Source organism: Ranitomeya imitator, chromosome 6, assembly GCF_032444005.1.
Source record: "Ranitomeya imitator isolate aRanImi1 chromosome 6, aRanImi1.pri, whole genome shotgun sequence".
In the NCBI taxonomy this organism is placed as follows: domain Eukaryota; kingdom Metazoa; phylum Chordata; class Amphibia; order Anura; family Dendrobatidae; genus Ranitomeya; species Ranitomeya imitator.
The window spans coordinates 157,092,746-157,116,130 of NC_091287.1; the positions used below are offsets into that span (position 1 = coordinate 157,092,746).

The following is a 23,385-nucleotide window of genomic DNA, read 5'->3' on the forward strand; positions in this document are numbered from 1 at the left end:
CGCAATATAACGGACATACTAACGCAGCCATAGACTTGCATTCTCTGACGCATCGTGACGCATGCCAAAATTGGCATGCGTTTGTCACATAACGTTTTTTTCTGATGGACCTTGGAACGCGGCTTGCAGCGTTTTCGGGTCCGGCCAAGCTAACGCAAGACTAACGGAAGCGTTAATTCTGCCATAGAAGGCTATTGCAAACGCAGCCAGATGCAAATCAGGAAAAATTTCCAAATAGAACCATACGTTTTAATAACGTTGGAATTTGAAGGGATGATCCCGAAGCTGAACATACAGGGTGTGAAAGGCACCATATGTATTCCGTAAGAAATTCACTTCGTGGATCCAATATCTCCTTTGAGAACTGTGCTTTCTCTGCCGACGTCGCAACTGCATCAAGCGAAATCTAACGAGCTCAGACACAAACATCTTGCTAGCAGAAGTTCACTCGATGCTTCCAAAATGGAGAATGTGATGTGTATGCACCCACAACCGACGCTGACAAAAGGAGAAAAAAAGAAGAACTTTATTGACAGTGACAAACGGATACTTCTCGAACGGACATCCAAATGACAAAAACGCAGTCACGTGCGTTAACGCAAGCGTTAACGTGAAGCCGATTTTTCGACAAATTTGGCTCTTTTTCTGTACATGCGTTTAACGGATCCGTTTAACGCAATGTACTTGACGCAATGCAAAGTCACTGTCTGATGCCACTGTTGCATTATTCAAGCCCTGCAACATTTGTTTGCTCCCATCTGTTACATTGCATTTTGCTAAGACATCAATACCTTAGAGAGGAGCTACTGAAATAACATTTGATCCCTATTCTAGTTTTATTATAAGAAATGCTGACAATTGAACACTTCCCTTCATGGCTTAGTAGAATGGTCTGTCTAACACTATGCCGAGCTAAGCTACATGGTCATTGACCATCTCAGAAACATTAGACATTTTTCAGTTAAGAGCTTTAGCAATTTCACAACTTTACAGTTCCTCCGAAAAATAGAATTGAGCAATGTCACTAACATGAAAATATTCCATTTGTTTAGTGTGGAGGCCTGTAATTTCTTCAGTTATTGGTAAGAGAGTAATTCTGGGAAAACCAGTCCCCAGGGAGACATGCATTCTCTGCTTATATGTTCCATATTAGAGAAAAGAAAGGAAACTGATTTACAGCAAAACTAATTTTACTGTTAAAAAGTCCTAAAACAAATCTTATGTATTTTAAACAATGGTTTATAGTGTATGCAGATGATCCAGAGCCGTACATGTGCTCTGGGGCTGTACAGTACACACATTACATTGCTGCATGGAACTTGGAAAACAACTTAGACTGGATTTATTTGGCTCATGCAGGTTGTGGTTACGTTATCATGTGGTATGTTATGTATATGATTTTAATCTGCACTTAACCCTTGTTTTCCTCATGTTTGGGCGTTCTGTTTGTGTTATAAGTATTATCATGTCCTTACGCCTGTTTGTTGTTAATTTATTATTCTGCTAGTGCGCTGTCAAGAGCCACATTGAACGGACAACTTTTATATTCAACTCTTTGAACAGGATGACCATCGGTTGCTGCTCAGGATCATGAATGGAGTGAAGTTCATGTACTTTGCGATAGAGATGATTCCATAATTGTATACCCAATTCATTAAGACTAGCCTTTTGTACACCATTCTTAATTAAGACACTTCTGCAGTAGGATGCACACACCATTAATTAATTAGACACATCATACAAGTTCTTTGCACCTCTGCCAGAAATGTTGCCCCAGTCAAGATTGGCGTAAATTTTGATGAAATTGCCGGGCAGGCTAAGTCACACCCCATCTTGTTCATCTAGATGAATGATGGAGGTAAGAGGCTCCCCTTTTCACCTCATCAGCACCCCATGATCACCATGGCAGTTGAAGACCAAGTCATGGACTTGGGTGGGGAGGTGCAAGTTTCTGTTCGGTGGTCATGGGTTAGTCTGACAGTTCTAATATCCTGCAATACATAAGGTATGTGGTGTACTTCATTAGCAATCTGAAAAGTAAATGGTCAAGTCCCATGATAGGACTAAATAAAACAGTAAAATCTGTAAAAAAAAATACAAAGGTGTGAAAAGTAACAAAAGAAAGTTTGTCATTAAAAACACAAGTTTTCTGTAGAAAAAAAAGTTTAGAAACTAATACAAATAATTGTCTATCACTTCATCCATAATGGCCTGATCTGTAAATCTGTCACATTAATTAACCTATAGTGAACACGATTTAATAGAAACACATGCCAAAATGTTTTTTTCATCATACTGCCACAGAAAAAAATGGCATAAAAATATATTCAAAAATTGTACGTACACCAAAATAGCATCATTGAAACGTCAACTCGTCTCACAAAAAAATAATGCTTCATGCGGTGTCGGTGAAACAATAAAAAAGTTATAGTTCCCTTTGCATGGCTTTGAGAATGGCAAAATAGGGAGTTTACAAATAGCAGCTAGTAGCTCATAAGCTCTAGACAAACAGCATGGTAGTCAAACACCAATCCAGGAAACTCCGTGCTCCCAAAGCCAAACGCCTGCACTACCTTCTGAGCCACACAGTGTCCGCAGCACAGTCACCAACCATATGTGTGGCATTGCTGTAGGGAACAGAACAAAATAACAATTAAAATGTATGGCGTTCATGTTTGTAGAAGCACAAGCTGAGCACAGTGTAATCCGCACTATGTTGGCATATTTGCGATTTTCACACTTCATCACCAATTGCGTATTTATTTCTGAATAACGTGTGTGGAATTAAAATAGTGACTAGATCGGGACTAGATCCTGAGGGGTGTAAATTCCAAAATGGGGTTACTTTTGTTTTTTTTCTGCTATTCTGTCACCTCAGACGCTCTGTAAATGGTGTCTATCAACAGTTTCAGCCTCTCCCTATGCCAATACAGAAGTGTACCACCATATATGAGGTTATTTTAGCATAAAAAAAAAATAATTTTTCATTGTCAATGGCCAACATTATAACATTCTGTAAAAGTCCCATGTATTAAAAATGGTCACTACCCCCCTGGATGAATTCCTTGATGGGTATAGTTTCCTTAATAGTGTACCTTTATTTGTTTGCTGCTTTGGCTCCTCAAGGGCTCTGCACCTTCAGCTTGGCATCTATAATTTAATGCAGTCAAATGGCACTGCTGTCATTTTGAGCCCTACCGGGTGACCAAGCAGTGATTTCTCACCTCACACATGCGGTATTAGTGTTCTCATGAGGAATTGCGTAATAAATTGTGGGGTCCATTTACCCTTATCCCCTGTTGTGAAAATGAAAAAATTGTGGCTAAATCAACATCTTGGCTTTGTAGACTGGTAATGACTTTCTTTATTCATTTTGTTTTATTTTTTTTCTATGCTTTCTTATCTATGTATTTTTTTCCTTTATTTTACACGTAATTCCCCTCCCCCTATATGGACATAAAGAGCTTTAGGATAGCATTTCAACACTTAATTACTTTTTTATTATTACTAATTTCCTCTGCAACTAGGGCTGGTATATCAGACTTAGTTTCAGGATGAACTCAGCCTCCTGTTTGTATTGCCGAGCTGATCTGGATATGCTAAGACCCAGAAACTCATCCTTCCCGCTGGCACCCATTGATCACATTATTTCTGGGACAGTAAGAGCTGTTATTGCTGCCTGAATTGTATACCCAGCACTGCGTATACAACAGTCAGGAAGACAGAGATGGTAATAAACCATCTCTGCTTCCTCTATGGGGAGTCGGCGGTCTCAGCTGGCTCCCTCATCCTGCGGGTGCTTGATCTTTGCGCAGCTTCTGCCCCTGACATGATGTTTTACGCCATTGTATCATCATATGTTGACCAGCCTGATGTTTTAACATGTTGAGTGGTCCACATTTGGTAAAATACCCAGTGGCCAGCTTTCCAATCGTTCTAATAGAGTTTCCTTATCCCAAGTCCATTTCATTTCTGTACAATGGTTTCCAGCTTCTTAGACTACTGTATGTACACTCTGATTTGTGCTATACTCTCCCTTCTTCTAAGCACTGTGAGCATAGTCTAGTCTAGTGCAATATTTTCCAGCCTTTGTCTAGAGAGCAAAAAGGTCCTGGGAAGTGGAAAAATTGTGCTAGAAAGATACACATGAAATAAATGTATTTACAAAGGTATACAAAGGTGTTAAAATATTTAACAGAATGTTGATGAAAAAGTGAATGGTGCCAATCCACTCCATGGACAGATATTGGCTCAGTGGTTAGCATTGCAGCGCTGGGGTTCTGGGTTCAAATCCAACGAAGGACAACATCTACAAGGAGTTTGTATGTTCTCCCCGTGTTTGCGTGGGTTTCCTCCAGGTTCTCCAGTTTCCTCCCACATTCCAAAGCCATACTGATAGGGAATCTAGATTCTGAGCCTGTTTGGGGTCAATGCCAAAAAGGTCCGTAAAGCGCTGTGGAATTAATGGTGCTATGTAAGCGAGTAAAATAAATGAATAACTGGTGCAAAATGTGCTATAGCTCTAACAAATACTCTACTTCAAACCCTTACTATTGGGATAGCTTTACTATTCTTATTTGGAACTGGCTTTGTTTCTAGAAACAGACGCTGACCCTTTTTTCCTAACTATGGACAACCCGCCCTAGTTGACAGTTAGGGTTATGCTGCTATTTTATAGACCACTCTCTATATCCATTACTTATTAATCTTTCATTTCATCCTCAGCATCAAGCTTGTAGCTGTTCAGGAGCTGACAGATAAAGACGCTCTGGAAAAGGTAACTGATATTTTTGTACTGATGATTTATATTATATTTGTATGCAGGGCCGGCGTCAGCACCCGGCGTACCCGGGCAAGTGCCGGGGCCCTGGCGAGACGGGGGGGCCCATTTAAGGTAGTAGCAGTACAGACACGGACGGTACTACACTGATGACCTGGAGACGGGGGGCCCCCGCAGCCAGACTACATCCGGCTGTGCTGTGTGTGTATTAAAAGATCAGCTGAGCTCCGTGATCTCCGTCTCCCAGCCAGGACTCGGAGGCGGAGCCATCCCTGGCAGCAGGCGTGGCACAGAGCTCTCTCTGTGACTGAGTTTCGCTGCGCAGGTGCTGGAATACTCACCACACCGTCACCATGGATATGAAGAGTCACTTCCGGGCCGGCGGTCGTCTGTGTCGTCACTTCCAGGTGAGCTCAGGCGCTCAGCGATCGTCCACTGTCCAGCCAGGTCCAGCGCCAAGCAGGAAGACGATGACAAGCACGAGCAGCCAGCAGTCAGTGAACGGTGCACCCGGGCCGTCCCTGTACAATGTGAGTGAGGGTGAAAGCAGTGAGTCTTCCTTCCAAGTTCCAGGCTGGTCCCAAAGCATTGCGGGGGATGCAGCCTGGGAGAGGACAAGGTGCGACTGTACGGGGCCACCACAGACCTACAGTATGGCATCTGAGTGATGCTGGGTGTGGGTGGGACTTATAGACTATATACTACATGACTGGCTGTGCTATATACTATATGGATGTGTTATATACTCCGTGGGCTGTGCTGTACACTATGTGGGCTGTGCTATACACTACGTGGCTCTGCTATACACTACGTGGCTGTGCTATCTATATACTACGTGGCTGTGCTATATACTTTGTGGGCTGTGCTATGCACTACGTGGGCTGTGCTATGCACTACGTGGGCTGTGCTATGCACTACGTGGGCTGTGCTATACACTACGTGGGCTGTGCTATACACTACGTGGGCTGTGCTATACACTACGTGGGCTGTGCTATACACAATGTGGGCTGTGCTATACACTATGTGGCTGTGCTATTTATATACTACGTGGCTGTGCTATATACTACGTGGCTGTGCTATATACTTTGTGGGCTGTGTTATACGCTATGTGGGCTGTTATACACTACGTGGGCTGTTATACACTACATGGGCTGTACTATATACTACGTGGGCTGTTATACACTACGTGGGCTTTGCTATATACTATGTGGCTGTGCTATATACTACGTGGGCTGTTATACACTACGTGGGCTTTGCTATATACTACGTGGCTGTGCTATATACTACGTGGGTTGTGTTATATGCTATGTGGTCTGTTATACACTACGTGGCTGTGCTATATACTATGTGGGCTGTTATACACTACGTGGCTGTGCTATATGCTACGTGGGCTGTGCTATATGCTACGTGGGCTGTGCTATATGCTACGTGGCTGTGCTATATGCTACGTGGCTGTGCTATATTTCTCTCCTGTATCTGTGCATTATGAATCATGGTATGTGTTAGAGGGGGGGGGCCCACTGAGACTCTTTCGCCCGGGGCCCTCAGAAACCTGGAGCCGGCCCTGTTTGTATGTTATAAATATGCCCTAATTCCTTGGATATTATAGGAGATGACTCCAGAAATTTCTGTAATATCAGCTGACAGTAATTATGCCATTCTCATATTACATTCGTACTTATAATTGACTGTTATTAAGATCGCATGATGTGTTCTGAAAGCAGAAGACTACAAAGCTTGTCAGAAATGACAGTGGTTATAAGGCACAAATCACTTTCATTTAGTATAAATTAACCAGGATGTCTGGGGACAGCACATGGGGAAGGTTTGCTAATTATGTAAAATACTGTATTTAGGCAGTCTAAAAAATGTGACAAGTTAATCACACAGTTTTGCATTTTTGTAAAACTTTTACTGCCTCTTGGTTGACTTTGTGCCACTTCTTTGGCCACTTTTTTGTATTTTAAAGGGAACCTGTCACCAGAAAAAATCTGCATTAACCTGCAGATATGGGTTTAATCCGCAGGTTAATAGTGTTAGGCTTCTTTCACACTTCAGTTGTTTGGCGTCAGACTGCTCCGACATCTCGACGGATCCGTCAAAATTGTTGAGAAAACTGTTCAAACGGATCCCTTTTTTTGATGCATCCGTGTATCTGGGAAAAGTATTTACTTTTTGGAGCATGCTCAATTGAAAAAGCGGATTGGGGTGACGGATCCGCCAAATGACGGTCGCGATGGATCCATCTCCCATAGGCGGCCATTCTAGGAAATGGCGGACGCGACGGATTTGTCGCGAACCGCCATTTCGACGCAGACAAAAAATGTTGCAATGTCCGTCAATGTCTAGACGACGTCCGCCAAATTTCGACGGATCCGTCACATGGCGGATGGAACGGACGACCATCCGCCACAATCCGTCGCTAGTGCAAGTCTATGGGAAAATAGCGGATCTGCCAAAAAAATGGCGGATCCGCTATTTGACGAAAATGGCGGTTTCAAACTGACGCAAAAAGACTGAAGTGTGAAAAAGGCCTTACTAACCTGCCCTGCGGCCGCACTTAGCAGAACGCTGCAGGAAGAAAATTAACTTTATTCCCTTGGCAGTGTTACGGTATCAGTCATGGGGACGGTGCCGGTGTGAGTTCAGTCACTGCTCTGAGAATACAGAGCGGCAGCTGTCATCGTTTTCTGCCCTAGTAAATGGAAACATTTCTGTTTCTATACTACAAAGTTAAACAGATGTGAATAAACATAATTTTAGAACGTTTGAGAACTGTTTATTATGTACTGGTAAAGCATTTTTTTACATAAGGATTGTCTAGTCTTAGTCTAAATACCAGGTCAATGTATACTTTTTAGCCATAAAGTGTATATGATCCAAACAAATGATAATATACTATTCAATTCTAATTTATTAATGTAAAGGTAAAAGAATGGATTTTGATGCAGCACTGATGACTTTAAACAGAATATTCCAAATTGCAAGGCCATGTGCACACGTTGAGTATTTGGTCAGTATTTTCCATCAGTATTTGTAGCCAAAACCAGGAGTGGGTGATAAATGCAGAAGTGGTGGTGACGTGTTTCTATTATACGTCTCCTCTGATTGTTCCACTCCTGGTTTTGGCTTACAAATACTGATGGAAAATACTGACTAAATTCTGAATGTGTGACCATAGCCTGAAGGATTTGCACAATGAGCCAAATCATAATGTGTCCCGCCAGCAGATATCATGTTATCCAGCTGCGTTGCACACACAGTATAGTGCATCATGATGGATTTACATTTTACTCTGGAAACCTAAAACAGACATCCCATGTTTTTCTCCCACTGCACTTTTTTACATTTAAAATATGTGCAGGATGTGGACGTTGAGCTATTACTTGTGGTTGTCACTATGCAGATAGGAAATGATACAGTGCTGTTAATAAGAAGTGACACATCGGCTGGTCTTTGTGTTGGTTCGGTTGCTTTAGTGGCATATCCTTGTTAAAATACATTATCGGCTCAATAGACCCCATGAATAAAACCTCATTGTTGGGGTCACATAGCTTCTTGTTAGTAAAAGTCCACTGTAAACATATCAGGTTCTGAAATCACTGATTTTTATGTATTATTATTATTTATTATTATAGCGCCATTTATTCCATGGCGCTTTACATCTGAGGAGGGGTATACATAATAAAACAAGTACAATTATCTTGAACAATACAAGTCACAACTGGTACAGGAGGAGAGATGACCCTGCCCGCGAAGGGCTCACAATCTACAAGGGATGGGTGAGAATACAGTAGGTGAGGGTAGAGCTGGCCGTGCAGCGGTTTGGTCAATCGGTGGTTACTGCAGGTTGTAGGCTTGTAGCATGTAGCAAGTTTATTTGTAGAAAATAAAAGGGAGTGACCTTTTTGGACACCTACTTTCTTTTAGGAAAGAAAGACCTTTAATGAATCAATGATCAATGTGACAAATGGCAAAATGAATGGGGTCATTATCAATCTTGTGATAGAATCAGTTTGTAGTGCATAGCGCTGTGCTGACTTCCCATGGATGTCAGTGGTCATGTTGGGTTTCAACATATGCAATGCTTTTTCCTTTCTCCCTATTTGGAACGCGCCTGAGCGGAATATGTGCAGGGGAATCGAAAAAAATAGATGCCTTATTGCCTATTATAAATAAAGTCCCTTAGCTGCCCATGTATGACCGTGTACATACTGTAGATTTTCCATTTTCCAAAAAGTAAACCCAAATGCTGTTTAATACCAAAAATAACAAAGAGAGCAGGTATTCACCCTCACCAGGTCCAACACTGGATCCTCACCGCTGCTGTGTTATTGCTGCAACGGTGACTTCACATCAACAGTGCGCATCACTGCTGCAGACAATCACTGAGCTCAGTAGCTATGCTGATCCAGATGGCACAAGCTGGAAAGCTCAGTGATCGGCTACAGTGGTGATACACGCTGTCGATCTCACTCAGATGAAACCAAAACACTAAGACCAGAGTAGAGGCACAAATGCGTCCGGTGCTGGATCCGGAGACGGTGAGTACCTGCTGTATTTACTTCTGCTATTTCATAGTGTTAAGGGTCCACTATCCTGAATGTATAAAACCCCTTTAACAGCTCAACATCAGTTCATTACCTTTTCCGATTTTTTCACAATTTTCAATATCTTTGCCTGCTGTAACGGAATGCAAACATTTATATTCAAAGTTTTTAATTTTTCACTACACAAGGAATATTCTGTTTTCTACATAAAATTAGAAACTTGTATGTAACCCCTTCTCATGTACAGCACCATGGAATCAATGGTGCTATATAAATAAATAATAATAATAATAAACCCCAATATAAAGATATGGTAAGCTACACTGTTGCAACCATTTCAATGCTTCAGTGCATACCTGGGCAAAGTGTGGCCCGCGAGCCACATCTGGCTGTTCCAGTCCGGCCCATGGATGAAGACAGAAGAAGAACTGAAACAGTGGCCCGCGGGCTGTGCCATGCCCTCACGCCTGTCTTCCATCCCCTGCTCGCTGTCACCGTTCTCCACATTCTGTGGATGCAGACAGCTGTGAATACATTGGTGGAGGACGTGCCGCTGACTACATCTTCAATCAATCAGTGTGTGAGCCAGCAGGTTGTATGGGCATATGCTCTATACGAGGCTATATGGGGCTTATTCTGTGCATAGGGAGCTGTGTGGGAATCATACTGTATATCAGAGCCTATGTGGGGCAAATGCTGTATATCAGAGGCTACGTGGGACACATTCTGTACATGGAAGGCTACATGAGGCTCATAGTGTACAAGGGAGTCTAGTTGGGGGCTCATACTGTATATAAAAGGCTCATACTATATATAGAATGCTGTGTGGGCTCTTGCGCTGTATAGGGAGTTATGTGTGGGCTCCTACTGTAAATAGGGCGTCTGTGTGCGGGCTCATACAGTATACCTGCATACTTAATTCTTCTCTATATTCAGTCATTCAATTAATAATAATATAAAATAATTATAATTAATATGTTAATAGTAATATTGAGCAGAAATAATTTTAACCTATTGGTTCGGCCCTTCACAACAGTCATGTGGCTGGCCCCTCAGGAATTTCAATTTTCCAACCTGCTCCAGGGCATACAATATGAAGTATCAAAAAATTTTGCAATTAGTGTTAATTAAAACATTTCCAACATTATATATAAACACTGCTCAAAAAAATAAAGGGAACACATAAACAGAATATTACTCCAAGTAAATCAAACTTCTGTGAAATCAAACTGTCCACTTAGGAAGCAACAGTGTTTGACAATCAATTTCACATGCTGTTGTGCAAATGGAATAGACAACAGATGGAAATAATTGGCAATTATCAAGACACACTCAATAAAGGAGTGGTTCTGCAGGTGGGGACCACAGACCACATCTCAGTACCAATGCTTTCTGGCTGATGTTTTGGTCACTTTTGAATGTTGGTTGTGCTTTCACACTCATGGTAGCATGATACGGACTCTACAACCCACACAAGTGGCTCAGGTAGTGCAGCTCATCCAGGATGGCACATCAATGCGAGCTGTGGCAAGAAGGTTTGCTTTTTCTGTCAGTATAGTGTCCAGAGGCTGGAGGCTCTACAAGGAGACAGGGCAGTACACCAGGAGAAGTGGAGGAGGCCATAGGAGGGCAACAACCCAGCAGCAGGACCACTACTTCAGCCTTTGTGCAAGGAGGAACAGGAGGAGCACTGCCAGAGCCCTGCAAAATGACCTCCAGCCGGCCACAAATGTGCATGTGTCTGCACAGTTAGAAACCGACTCGATGAGGATGGTCTGAGTGCCCGATGTCCACAGATGGGGGTTGTGCTCACAGCCCAACACTGTGCAGAACTCTTGGCATTTGCCACAGCACACCAGGATTGGCAAATTCGCCACTGGCACCCTGTGCTTTTCACAGATGAAAGCAGGTTCACACTGAGCACATGTGACAGACGTGACAGAGTCTGGAGACACTGTGGAGAGCGATTTGCTGCCTGCAACATCCTTCAGCATGACTGGTTTGGCAGTGGGTCAGTAATGGTGTGGGGTGGCATTTCTTTGGAGGGCCACACAGCCCTCCATGTGCTCGCCAAAGGTAGCCTGACTGCCATTAGGTACCGAGATGAGATCCTCAGACCCCTTGTGATACCATGTGCTGGTGCGGTTGGCCCTGGATTCCTCCTAATGCAGGAAAATGGCAGACCTCATGTGGCTGGAGTGTGTCAGCAGTTCCTGCAAGATGAAGGCATTGAAGCTATGGACTGGCCCGCCCATTCCCCAGACCTGAATCCGATTGAACACATCTGGGACATAATGTCTTGCATCATCTACCAACGTCACGTTGCACCACAGACTGTCCAGGAGCTGCCGGATGCCTTAGTCCAGGTCTGGGAGGAGATCCCTCAGGAGTAGTGATGAGCGAGTGTACTCATTGCTCGGGTTTTCCCGAGCACACTTGGATGGTCTCCGAGTATTTGTTAGAGTTCGGAGATTTAGTTTTCATCGCGGCAGCTGAATGATTTACAGCTACTAGCCAGGCTGAGTACATGTGGGAGTTGCCTGGTTGCTTGGGAATCCCCACATGTAATCAAGCAGGCTAGTAGCTGTAAATCATTTAGCTGCCGCTATGAAAACTAAATTTCTGAGTAGTCACAAATACTCGGAGGTCACCCAAGCGTGCTCCGGAAAACCTGAGCAACGAGTATACTTGCTCATCACTACTCAGGAGACCATCCGCCGCCTCATCAGGAGCATGCCCAGGCGTTGTAGGGGGTTCATATAGGCACGTGGAGGCCACACACACTATTGAGCATCATTTCCTTGTCTTGAGGCATTTCCACTGAAGTTGAATCAGCCTGTAAAATAATTTTCCACTTTGATTTTGAGCATCATTCCAACTCCAGACCTCCGTTGGATATTAGTTGTGATTTACGTTAATTATTTTTAGGTTTTATTGTTCTCAACACATTCCACTATGTAATGAATAAAGACTTACAACTGGAATATTTCATTCAGTGATATCTAGGATGTGGGATTTTAGTGTTCCCTTCATCCCTTTATTTTTTTTGAGCAGTGTGTGTATATGTATATATATATATATATATATATATATATACACACACATATACAGTAGTGCTCAAAAGTTTACATACCCCGACCAGTAACCATGAGCGAAGAAAAAGTTTATATGTATTGTAATGTCGCACACTATCTGTGGACATGGATTACTTGCTTTGCTGGTCACTGGGGCATACGCTGGGACACTCAGGGTTAAAAAAGTCCATTCGGTTTATTAGTAAGGAGCATAAACCGCTCCTCAGGAACCAAGTAGTATGCAGCAGCCAGTACACAGTCCGTTACACATTTCGCTCTATATCATAAACACAGTTTCTCACTGACCCCGGTCAGTATCACTCACGGTTCTCAGACCGTCCACTCCGGAGGTATCTCACAGACCTCCTTCCTCTGGCTCAGACTAGCCAGCACTGCTTCCCAGGCTGTGTGATGTCCAGCAAGCAGGTTTTGGTCTGGAGCCACACACACCGGAACACTTCTCTTTCACTGCACACAGACCACTCTGTAGTTTCCAGCCTGGACAGATGGAAATCTGTCCACACTGACTTGACTCCAAAACACTCACACACATTTGCCAAACACACCTCCATTACATAGTTGTAACCACACCCAGGTACCTATCACATGGCCAGTCAGGTGATTGTGACCTCACCGCAGGTCCGCAAACACACAACCATCTTAGGTGTTCAGACATACCCCTCTGGGTGGGTATGTAGGTGACTGGACCCACCCATCTCTCCACATCACCTAGAAGCCTTCAACGTGTAGTAAAACCCCCAGCAGTAGATCCGCTGAGCAAAACACGCCCAGGCTTCCATCACAGGGCCACCTGTTGTGAATTCTGTGGCAGAGCTCCCTCCTGTGGTCACAAGTGGTACTTCGGCTGATTCTCTCTGTGAGCTTCCGTTGGTGGAGGAGAGTGGTACTGCGGCTTCTGAGTTTCCTTCCTCAGGTGATGTGGTGAAGTCGTTAGGTGCTGCTCTATTTAACTCCACCTGGTGCTTTGATCCTGGCCTCCAGTCTATGTTCTAGTATTGGACCTGTTTCCTCCTGGATCGTTCCTGTGGCCTGCTGCTCTGCATAGCTAAGTTCCGCTTTTCGTTAGTTCGGTACAGAGGGTCTTTTTGCCCCTTTGCGTGGTTTTTTGTAGGGTTTTGTGTTGACCGCAAAGTTACCTTTCCTATCCTCGCTCTGTTCAGAAAGTCGGGCCTCACTTTGCTAAATCTATTTCATCTCTACGTTTGTCTTTTCATCTTAACTCACAGTTATTATATGTGGGGGCTGCCTTTTCCTTTGGGGTATTTCTCTGAGGCAAGGTAGGCTTATTTTCTATCTTCAGGCTAGCTAGTTTCTCAGGCTGTGCCGAGTTGCATAGGGAGCGTTAGGCGCAATCCACGGCTGCCTCTAGTGTGGTTGGAGAGGATTAGGGATTGCGGTCAGCAGAGTTCCCACGTCTCAGAGCTCGTTCTATGTTTTTGGGTTATTGTCAGGTCACTGCATGTGCTCTGACTTCTATGTCCATCGTGGTACTGAATTACCTTATCATAACAGTACTGGAGGCCCCAAGTACTAATGATTCTCAATAGAGGGAAAAAAGAAGTTCTGAGACCATTTTTTTTTCTCTGCACTGTGTTTTGCCTTTTTTTTCCCCTAGACATTTGGGTGGTTCAGGACACAGGTGTAGCGATGGACATTAAAGGTCTGTCTTCATGTGTGGATCAGCTCACGGCAAGAGTACAAAATATTCAAGACTTTGTGGTTCAGAATTCTATGTTAGAACCAAGAATTCCTATTCCTGATTTGTTTTTTGGAGATAGAACTAAATTTCTGAGTTTCAAAAATAATTGTAAACTATTTCTGGCTTTGAAACCTCGCTCCTCTGGTGACCCAGTTCAACAAGTTAGGATCATTATTTCTTTTTTACGTGGCGACCCTCAGGACTGGGCATTTTCTCTTGCGTCAGGAGATCCTGCATTAAGTAATATCGATGCGTTTTTCCTGGCGCTCGGATTGCTGTACGATGAACCTAATTCAGTGGATCTGGCAGAGAAAAATTTGCTGGCTCTCTGTCAGGGTCAGGATGAGATAGAGGTATATTGTCAGAAATGTAGAAAGTGGTCCGTACTCACTCAATGGAATGAAGGTGCGCTTGCAGCTATTTTCAGAAAGGGTCTCTCTGAAGCCCTTAAGGATGTCATGGTGGGATTTCCTATGCCTGCTGGTCTGAATGAGTCTATGTCTTTGGCCATTCAGATCGGTCGACGCTTGCGTGATCGTAAATCTGTGCACCATTTGGCGGTATTATCTGAGCATAAACCTGAGCCTATGCAGTGCGATAGGACTTTGACCAGAGTTGAACGGCAAGAACACAGACGTCTGAATGGGCTGTGTTTCTACTGTGGTGATTCCACTCATGCTATCTCTGATTGTCCTAAGCGCACTAAGCGGTTCGCTAGGTCTGCCACCATTGGTACGGTACAGTCAAAATTTCTTTTGTCCGTTACCTTGATCTGCTCTTTGTCATCTTATTCTGTCATGGCATTTGTGGATTCAGGCGCTGCCCTGAATTTGATGGACTTGGAGTATGCTAGGCGTTGTGGGTTTTTCTTGGAGCCCTTGCAGTGTCCTATTCCATTGAGAAGAATTGATGCTACGCCTTTGGCCAAGAATAAGCCTCAGTACTGGATCCAGCTGACCATGTGCATGGCTCCTGCACATCAGGAGGTTATTCGCTTTCTGGTGTTGCATAATCTGCATGATGTGGTCGTGTTGGGGTTGCCATGGCAACAAGTCCATAATCCAGTATTAGATTGGAAATCCATGTCTGTGTCCAGCTGGGGTTGTCAGGGGGTACATGGTGATGTCCCATTTCTGTCTATTTCGTCATCCACCCCTTCTGAGGTTCCAGAGTTCTTGTCTGATTACCAGGATGTATTTGATGAGCCCAAGTCCGATACCCTACCTCCGCATAGGGATTGTGATTGTGCTATCGATTTGATTCCTGGTAGTAAATTCCCAAAAGGTCGACTGTTTAATTTATCTGTGCCTGAGCACGCCGCTATGCGGAGTTATGTGAAGGAGTCCTTGGAGAAGGGGCATATTCGCCCGTCATCGTCGCCATTAGGAGCAGGGTTCTTTTTTGTGGCCAAGAAGGATGGTTCGCTGAGACCTTGTATTGATTACCGCCTTCTAAATAAGATCACGGTTAAATTTAAGTACCCCTTGCCTTTGTTATCTGATTTGTTTGCTCGGATTAAGGGGGCTAGTTGGTTCACCAAGATTGATCTTCGTGGTGCGTATAATCTTGTGCGTATTAAGCGAGGCGATGAATGGAAAACTGCATTTAATACGCCCGAGGGCCATTTTGAGTATCTAGTAATGCCATTCGGACTTGCCAATGCTCCATCAGTGTTTCAGTCCTTTATGCATGACATCTTCCGAGAGTACCTGGATAAATTCCTGATTGTGTACTTGGATGACATTTTGATCTTCTCGGATGATTGGGAGTCTCATGTGAAGCAGGTCAGAACGGTGTTTCAGGTCCTGCGTGCTAATTCTTTGTTTGTGAAGGGATCAAAGTGTCTCTTTGGTGTTCAGAAGGTTTCATTTTTGGGGTTCATCTTTTCCCCTTCTACTATCGAGATGGACCCTGTTAAGGTCCAAGCCATCCATGATTGGACTCAGCCGACATCTCTGAAAAGTCTGCAAAAGTTCCTGGGCTTTGCTAATTTTTATCATCGCTTCATCTGCAATTTTTCTAGTATTGCTAAACCATTGACCGATTTGACCAAGAAGGGTGCTGATGTGGTCAATTGGTCTTCTGCTGCTGTGGAAGCTTTTCAAGAGTTGAAGCGTCGTTTTTTTTCTGCCCCTGTGTCGTGTCAACCAGATGTTTCGCTTCCATTCCAGGTCGAGGTTGATGCTTCTGAGATTGGAGCAGGGGCGGTTTTGTCGCAGAGAAGTTCTGATTGCTCGGTGATGAAACCATGCGCCTTCTTTTCCAGGAAGTTTTCGCCTGCTGAGCGAAATTATGATGTTGGCAATCGAGAGTTGCTGGCCATGAAGTGGGCATTCGAGGAGTGGCGTCATTGGCTTGAAGGAGCTAAGCATCGCGTGGTGGTCTTGACTGATCATAAGAACTTGACTTATCTCGAGTCTGCCAAACGGTTGAATCCTAGACAGGCTCGTTGGTCGCTGTTTTTTGCCCGTTTTGACTTTGTGATTTCGTACCTTCCGGGCTCTAAAAATGTGAAGGCGGATGCTCTGTCTAGGAGTTTTGTGCCCGACTCTCTGGGTTTATCTGAGCCGGCGGGTATTCTCAAAGAGGGAGTAATTGTGTCTGCCATCTCCCCTGATTTGCGGCGGGTGCTGCAAAAATTTCAGGCTAATAAACCTGATCGTTGCCCAGCGGAGAAACTGTTTGTCCCTGATAGGTGGACGAATAAAGTTATCTCTGAGGTTCATTGTTCGGTGTTGGCTGGTCATCCTGGAATCTTTGGTACCAGTGAGTTAGTGGCTAGATCCTTTTGGTGGCCATCTCTGTCACGGGATGTGCGTTCTTTTGTGCAGTCCTGTGGGATTTGTGCTCGGGCTAAGCCCTGCTGTTCTCGTGCCAGTGGGTTGCTTTTGCCCTTGCCGGTCCCGAAGAGGCCTTGGACACATATCTCTATGGATTTTATTTCAGATCTTCCCGTCTCTCAAAAGATGTCAGTCATTTGGGTGGTCTGTGATCGCTTCTCTAAGATGGTCCATTTGGTACCTTGGTCTAAATTACCTTTCTCCTCTGATTTGGTGCCATTGTTCTTCCAGCATGTGGTTCGTTTACATGGCATTCCAGAGAATATCGTTTCTGACAGAGGTTCCCAGTTTGTTTCGAGGTTTTGGCGAGCCTTTTGTGCTAGGATGGGCATTGACTTGTCTTTTTCCTCGGCTTTCCATCCTCAGACTAATGGCCAGACCGAACGAACCAATCAGACCTTGGAAACATATCTGAGATGCTTTGTTTCTGCTGATCAGGATGACTGGGTGTCCTTTTTGCCTTTGGCTGAGTTCGCCCTTAATAATCGGGCCAGCTCGGCTACCTTGGTTTCGCCGTTTTTCTGCAACTCTGGGTTCCATCCTCGTTTCTCTTCAGGGCAGGTTGAGTCTTCGGACTGTCCTGGTGTGGATTCTGTGGTGGACAGGTTGCAGCAGATTTGGACTCATGTAGTGGACAATTTGACCTTGTCCCAGGAGAAGGCTCAACGTTTCGCTAATCGCAGACGCTGTGTGGGTCCCCGACTTCGTGTTGGGGATTTGGTTTGGTTATCTTCTCGTCATATTCCTATGAAGGTTTCCTCTCCTAAGTTTAAACCTCATTTCATTGGTCCGTATAGGATTTCTGAGGTTCTTAATCCTGTGTCTTTTCGTCTGACCCTTCCAGATTCTTTTTCCATACATAACGTATTCCATAGGTCATTGTTGCGGAGATACGTGGCACCTATGGTTCCATCTGTTGATCCTCCTGCCCCGGTTTTGGTGGAGGGGGAGTTGGAGTATATTGTGGAGAAGATTTTGGATTCTCGTGTTTCAAGACGGAAACTCCAGTATCTGGTTAAGTGGAAGGGTTATGCTCAGGAAGATAATTCCTGGGTCTTTGCCTCTGATGTCCATGCTTCGGATCTTGTTCGTGCCTTTCATATGGCTCATCCTGGTCGTCCTGGGGGCTCTGGTGAGGGTTCGGTGACCCCTCCTCAAGGGGGGGGTACTGTTGTGAATTCTGTGGCAGAGCTCCCTCCTGTGGTCACAAGTGGTACTTCGGCTGATTCTCTCTGTGAGCTTCCGTTGGTGGAGGAGAGTGGTACTGCGGCTTCTGAGTTTCCTTCCTCAGGTGATGTGGTGAAGTCCTTAGGTGCTGCTCTATTTAACTCCACCTGGTGCTTTGATCCTGGCCTCCAGTCTATGTTCTAGTATTGGACCTGTTTCCTCCTGGATCGTTCCTGTGGCCTGCTGCTCTGCATAGCTAAGTTCCGCTTTTGCTATTTTGTTTGCTGTTTTTTCTGTCCAGCTTGCTTATTTGTTTTTTTCTTGCTTGCTGGAAGCTCTGGGACGCAGAGGGTGTACCTCCGTGCCGTTAGTTCGGTACGGAGGCTCTTTTTGCCCCTTTGCGTGGTTTTTTGTAGGGTTTTGTGTTGACCGCAAAGTTACCTTTCCTATCCTCGCTCTGTTCAGAAAGTCGGGCCTCACTTTGCTAAATCTATTTCATCTCTACGTTTGTCTTTTCATCTTAACTCACAGTCATTATATGTGGGGGCTGCCTTTTCCTTTGGGGTATTTCTCTGAGGCAAGGTAGGCTTATTTTCTATCTTCAGGCTAGCTAGTTTCTCAGGCTGTGCCGAGTTGCATAGGGAGCGTTAGGCGCAATCCACGGCTGCCTCTAGTGTGGTTGGAGAGGATTAGGGATTGCGGTCAGCAGAGTTCCCACGTCTCAGAGCTCATTCTATGTTTTTGGGTTATTGTCAGGTCACTGTATGTGCTCTGACTTCTATGTCCATCGTGGTACTGAATTACCTTATCATAACAGCCACCCACCTCTGTGATACATACCTGTTGTGAATTCTGTTTTCGAACTCCGTCCTGTGGTCATGAATGGTACTTCGGCGAGTTCTGTCCATGGACTTCCTCTGGTGGCTCTGAGTGGAGCTGCTGCTTCTGAGGTTCCTTCCACAGGTGACGTAGTTTATTCTTTGGCTGGCTGTTCTATTTAACTCCACTCAGATCGTTACTCCATGCCAGCTGTCAATGTTCTTGTACTGGTTCAGTTCGCTCTTGGATCTTTCTGGTGACCTGTCTATTCCAGCAGAAGCTAAGTCCCTGCTAGTTATTATTTGTTCATTGTTTCCTTGTCCAGTTGGCTATCATGATTTTGTCTTGCTAGCTGGAAGCTCTGGGATGCAGAGTGGCACCTCCGCACCGTGAGTCGGTGCGGAGGTCTTTTTGCACACTCTGCGTGGTCTTTTGTAGTTTTTTGTGCTGACCGCAAAGATACCTTTCCTATCCTCAGTCTGTTTAGTAAGTCTGGCCTCCCTTTGCTGAAACCTGTTTCATTTCTGTGTTTGTGACTTTCATCTTAACTCACAGTCAATATATGTGGGGGGCTGCCTTTTCATTTGGGGAATTTCTCTGAGGCAAGGTAGGCTTTATTTTCTATCTTTAGGGCTAGTTAGCTCTTAGGCTGTGAAGAGGCGTCTAGGTCGTGTTAGCTACGCTCCACGGCTATTTCTAGTTGTGTGATAGGATTAGGGGTTGCGGTCGGCAGAGCTCCCACTTCCCAGAGCTTGTCCTGTGTGAGTTTAACCATCAGGTCGTTCCGGGTGCTCCTAACCACCAGGTCCATAACACATACCGCCCATTAATCCCATGACAAGTCACCATTGAGCACAACTGTGTACACTATATATACAGAATTAGTAGCTAATAAAATTGGATGTAAAAGTATACATATTCTTTGATTTTTCTGCAATCCAAAGAGCTTATTAGTGGGCTCAGCACTCATAATTAATATACAAATGCATCCAGTTTATTTAGTTATTTGCTATATAAATATAATTACTAACTTACACGATGTATTTGCTCTTTGTCAAAACTATGGACATACTTCACGTTACATAATATTGTTTTGTTATGCTATTTTTTTTTTTACTGCTCTTTATTCGATGGGATCGGCATAATAATAAATGAACAATCCAGGGCTTGCTGTTGTTAAGGTTAAATCCGTCAGCACCTCTGAGATCTATTGTCAGGTTAGGTGGAGGTTTGGATTTCACAGCTGCACTGGGTGAAAACTAAACATACCTTTTGGCAGAGAGCCTTGGTGAAACAAAGCTTGCCAAGAGAGGGTGACCTCCATGTAGCACAGATCTTCAGCCAACCATTGTTTTCTTGTTCACAAGGAACTGTTCTCAAGGCTTCGTTTCAGGAGGGGAAAATTGGATCTTATTGAGTCACTTGAATATGTAATGCGATTTACCTTTCTAATCTTGTGGTTTAAAGATTAAGTAGCAGATCAGATGAGTTGCATACATTTTACATGAGCCTTGGTTTCCAGACGTATAATCTTTATGTCACTGTACCTCCAAGTTATGTAATCTTTATTATTGTAGCTATGACTATGACACCTCCTACACCTGTAGTTTGAGGAAGTTCTGACCCCTTAATAAAACCAATCTAGATGCTTTAAATATTTGGCTTCTGGTGTATTAGAAGCTGATATTTCTCATACACTTCTTATAACCCTATATGTATTCCTGATATAAAATTAAAGTTCCTGAAAGACCCTGTTCACTACACATTATACGATGAGAAAACAGGTCTTTATTAACTAGACAGATGCCAAAAGAAGAAGGTGTATGCCGATACACTGCAAAGAAAAGAAATTATAGAAAGGTGTATTGTAGATTTTATCAGCCAATTGGGTTGCATGTCCAACTTATCCAACTTCATGACTATAAAATGGTATACATTGCACGCTTTCATCACAGGTATATGTCCTAAGCTGTTCCAGACTTGTACATTATATAAAGGCCTTTTATAGTGAAAATGTACTGGTATATGATCATTTAAAGGGTAACTAATCATAACTATTCAGTATCAGCTGTGCTGTGTGAGTACATGAGGAAAAATCTGATAAGCTAGCCATTAGATGTCTTGTATCCTGCTTTTTTCTACAGTTTTTCCCTTTGCATGGTCTTCCTCTAATTTGCAGTCTAATAAGGCTAAATTCTCATTAGTTTTGTCTCTGTACACAGCGTATCATCTGCATGTGCAAAAGCATGCCAAAACGCATGCAAACGCATGGTTACCCAGCGTTTTTATCCACATCAGCTTACGCATGACGCAAAAAAATGCTGCCTATGCATGCGTTAGTATGTGTTTTGCATGCATTTGCGTTTCTTCAGCGCATGCATTCAAAGTTTCAAAGAATTTTGTTTTGCGGCCAATTCTGTTCCAGGACAATTTCCTTGACAAAAGCCACACCCAATGGGCGTGCGTGTCTCATGGGGATTCTGTATATGTAGACCCTACACAGATGTAATCCTCACCTTTTGGCCGGAGTCACACTACAGCGAGATACAGCCGAGTCTCGCAGGTTAAAAACAAGCTCTGGCACCGGTACTCCGGAGCGGAGCGTGCGGCTCCATGTATTGCTATGCGGCTGCACGCTCCGCTCTGGAGTGCCGGTGCCAGATCTTGGTTTTAACCTGCAAGACTCGGCCGTATCTTGCTGTGTGTGATCCCGGCCTTTGCTGCAATATACAGCTACAAGATGGATCTTGGCATGGAGAGCTTCTATCGGAATCTGGATTTGGAATTGAAATTGGCTTTTGCCTTTGCTGTGGCTTGCAAAGAAGAAAGAAGAGCAAGACGGAGAAGACATCGTCATCGCTACTGGCAACACCCCATCGTTGAAGTCCAAGAGAGCTGTGGAGCCTACCACTCGTTGCACACCTAGCTGTGTGCAAACCCAGAGAAGATTTTGGACTACATGACGATGTCTGAACAGAGCTTCGATGAATTGCTGCAAGGTGTGCGAGGATCCATCACCAGACAGGACATGCAATTCCTGCTGAGGATTGTCTGTTGGTGACCCTGAGGTATGTAATTTCGAAAAATAAAGATGTCGTTTGTATTATTGTTAGAAAAGCCAGGTACTGATATTTTTTCTGGGATTGTTGGAGAAACCTGCGGTGCTTTATGTGACATTCTGCGTGCAGAATTCCTCCCACAACTGATCTCTGGCTGAAAAATGCAGCAAAATTCAATGAAATTTGTAATTTGCCTAACTGTGTGGGGGCTGTGAACGGTAACATATTCGGATTCTGAAAGCTGCTGGAAGTTGATCCGAGTATTTCAATTACAAAAAATACTTTTTGATTGTTCTCATGGTGAATGCAGATGCTGAGTATCGATTTGTCACCGTTGACATTGGCTTATTTGGACGAGGAAATGACTCACAGACTTTCAAAAACTCTGACATGGGACAACGTTTGTATGGTAATAATTTTAATTTTCCACCACCACAGCCTCTTCCGAACACTGAAGGACCGCCAATGCCGTTTGTTATGGTTGGAGATGAGGCATTTCAAATGTGTGCCAACCTCATAAAAACCTACTCTAGTCGGGACTTGAATCACACTAAAAGGGTTTTCAACTACCGTCTGACAAGGGCACGAAGAACTGTGGAGTGTGCCTTTGGTTTGCTGACATCAAAATGTCGTGTTTTTTTGAATACCAATCAATCTAAAAACTGAGACAGTTGATGATGTGATCAAAGCGTGTGTTGTTATGCACAAATACATCCTGGCAAAAGAGCGACTACAATTAGAACTTGACAAACCTGTTGATACCACTTTGCAGAATTACCGTGATCACCCTCTGAGGACTACAGTGAAAGTTGCCCACATGAGGGACAAGTTTGCTGCTTACGTTGTTTCCAATATTGGACGTCTTGCATGGCAAGATGATATGGTTTAACCCCTTCATGACCCAGCCTATTTTGACCTTAAAGACCTTGCCGTTTTTTGCAATTCTGACCAGTGTCCCTTCATGAGGTAATAACTCAGGAACGCTTCAATGGATCCTAGCGGTTCTGAGATTGTTTTTTCGTGACATATTGGGCTTCATGTTAGTGGTAAATTTAGGTCAATAAATTCTGTGTTTATTTGTGATAAAAACGGAAATTTGGCGAAAATTTTGAAAATTTCGCAATTTTCACATTTTGAATTTTTATTCTGTTAAACCAGAGAGTTATGTGACACAAAATAGTTAACAAATAACATTTCCCACACGTCTACTTTACATCAGCACAATTTTGGAAACAAAATTTTTTTTTGCTAGGAAGTTATAAGGGTTAAAATTTGACCAGCGATTTCTCATTTTTACAACGAAATTTACAAAACCATTTTTTTTAGGGACCACCTCACATTTGAAGTCAGTTTGAGGGGTCTATATGGCTGAAAAT

The 23,385-nt window shown here is 43.8% G+C and overlaps 1 protein-coding gene across 1 annotated transcript in view; it reads left to right on the plus strand.

Annotated features, from left to right (window-relative positions):
• EEPD1 (endonuclease/exonuclease/phosphatase family domain containing 1) overlaps window positions 1–23,385 on the plus strand; it is a 178,403-nt gene that overhangs the window by 75,488 nt on the left and 79,530 nt on the right. The window contains exon 2 of the mRNA XM_069730223.1: window positions 4,726–4,777. Coding sequence (XP_069586324.1) covers window positions 4,726–4,777 — 52 coding nt within the window. The remainder of the gene's footprint in view (window positions 1–4,725; window positions 4,778–23,385) is intronic.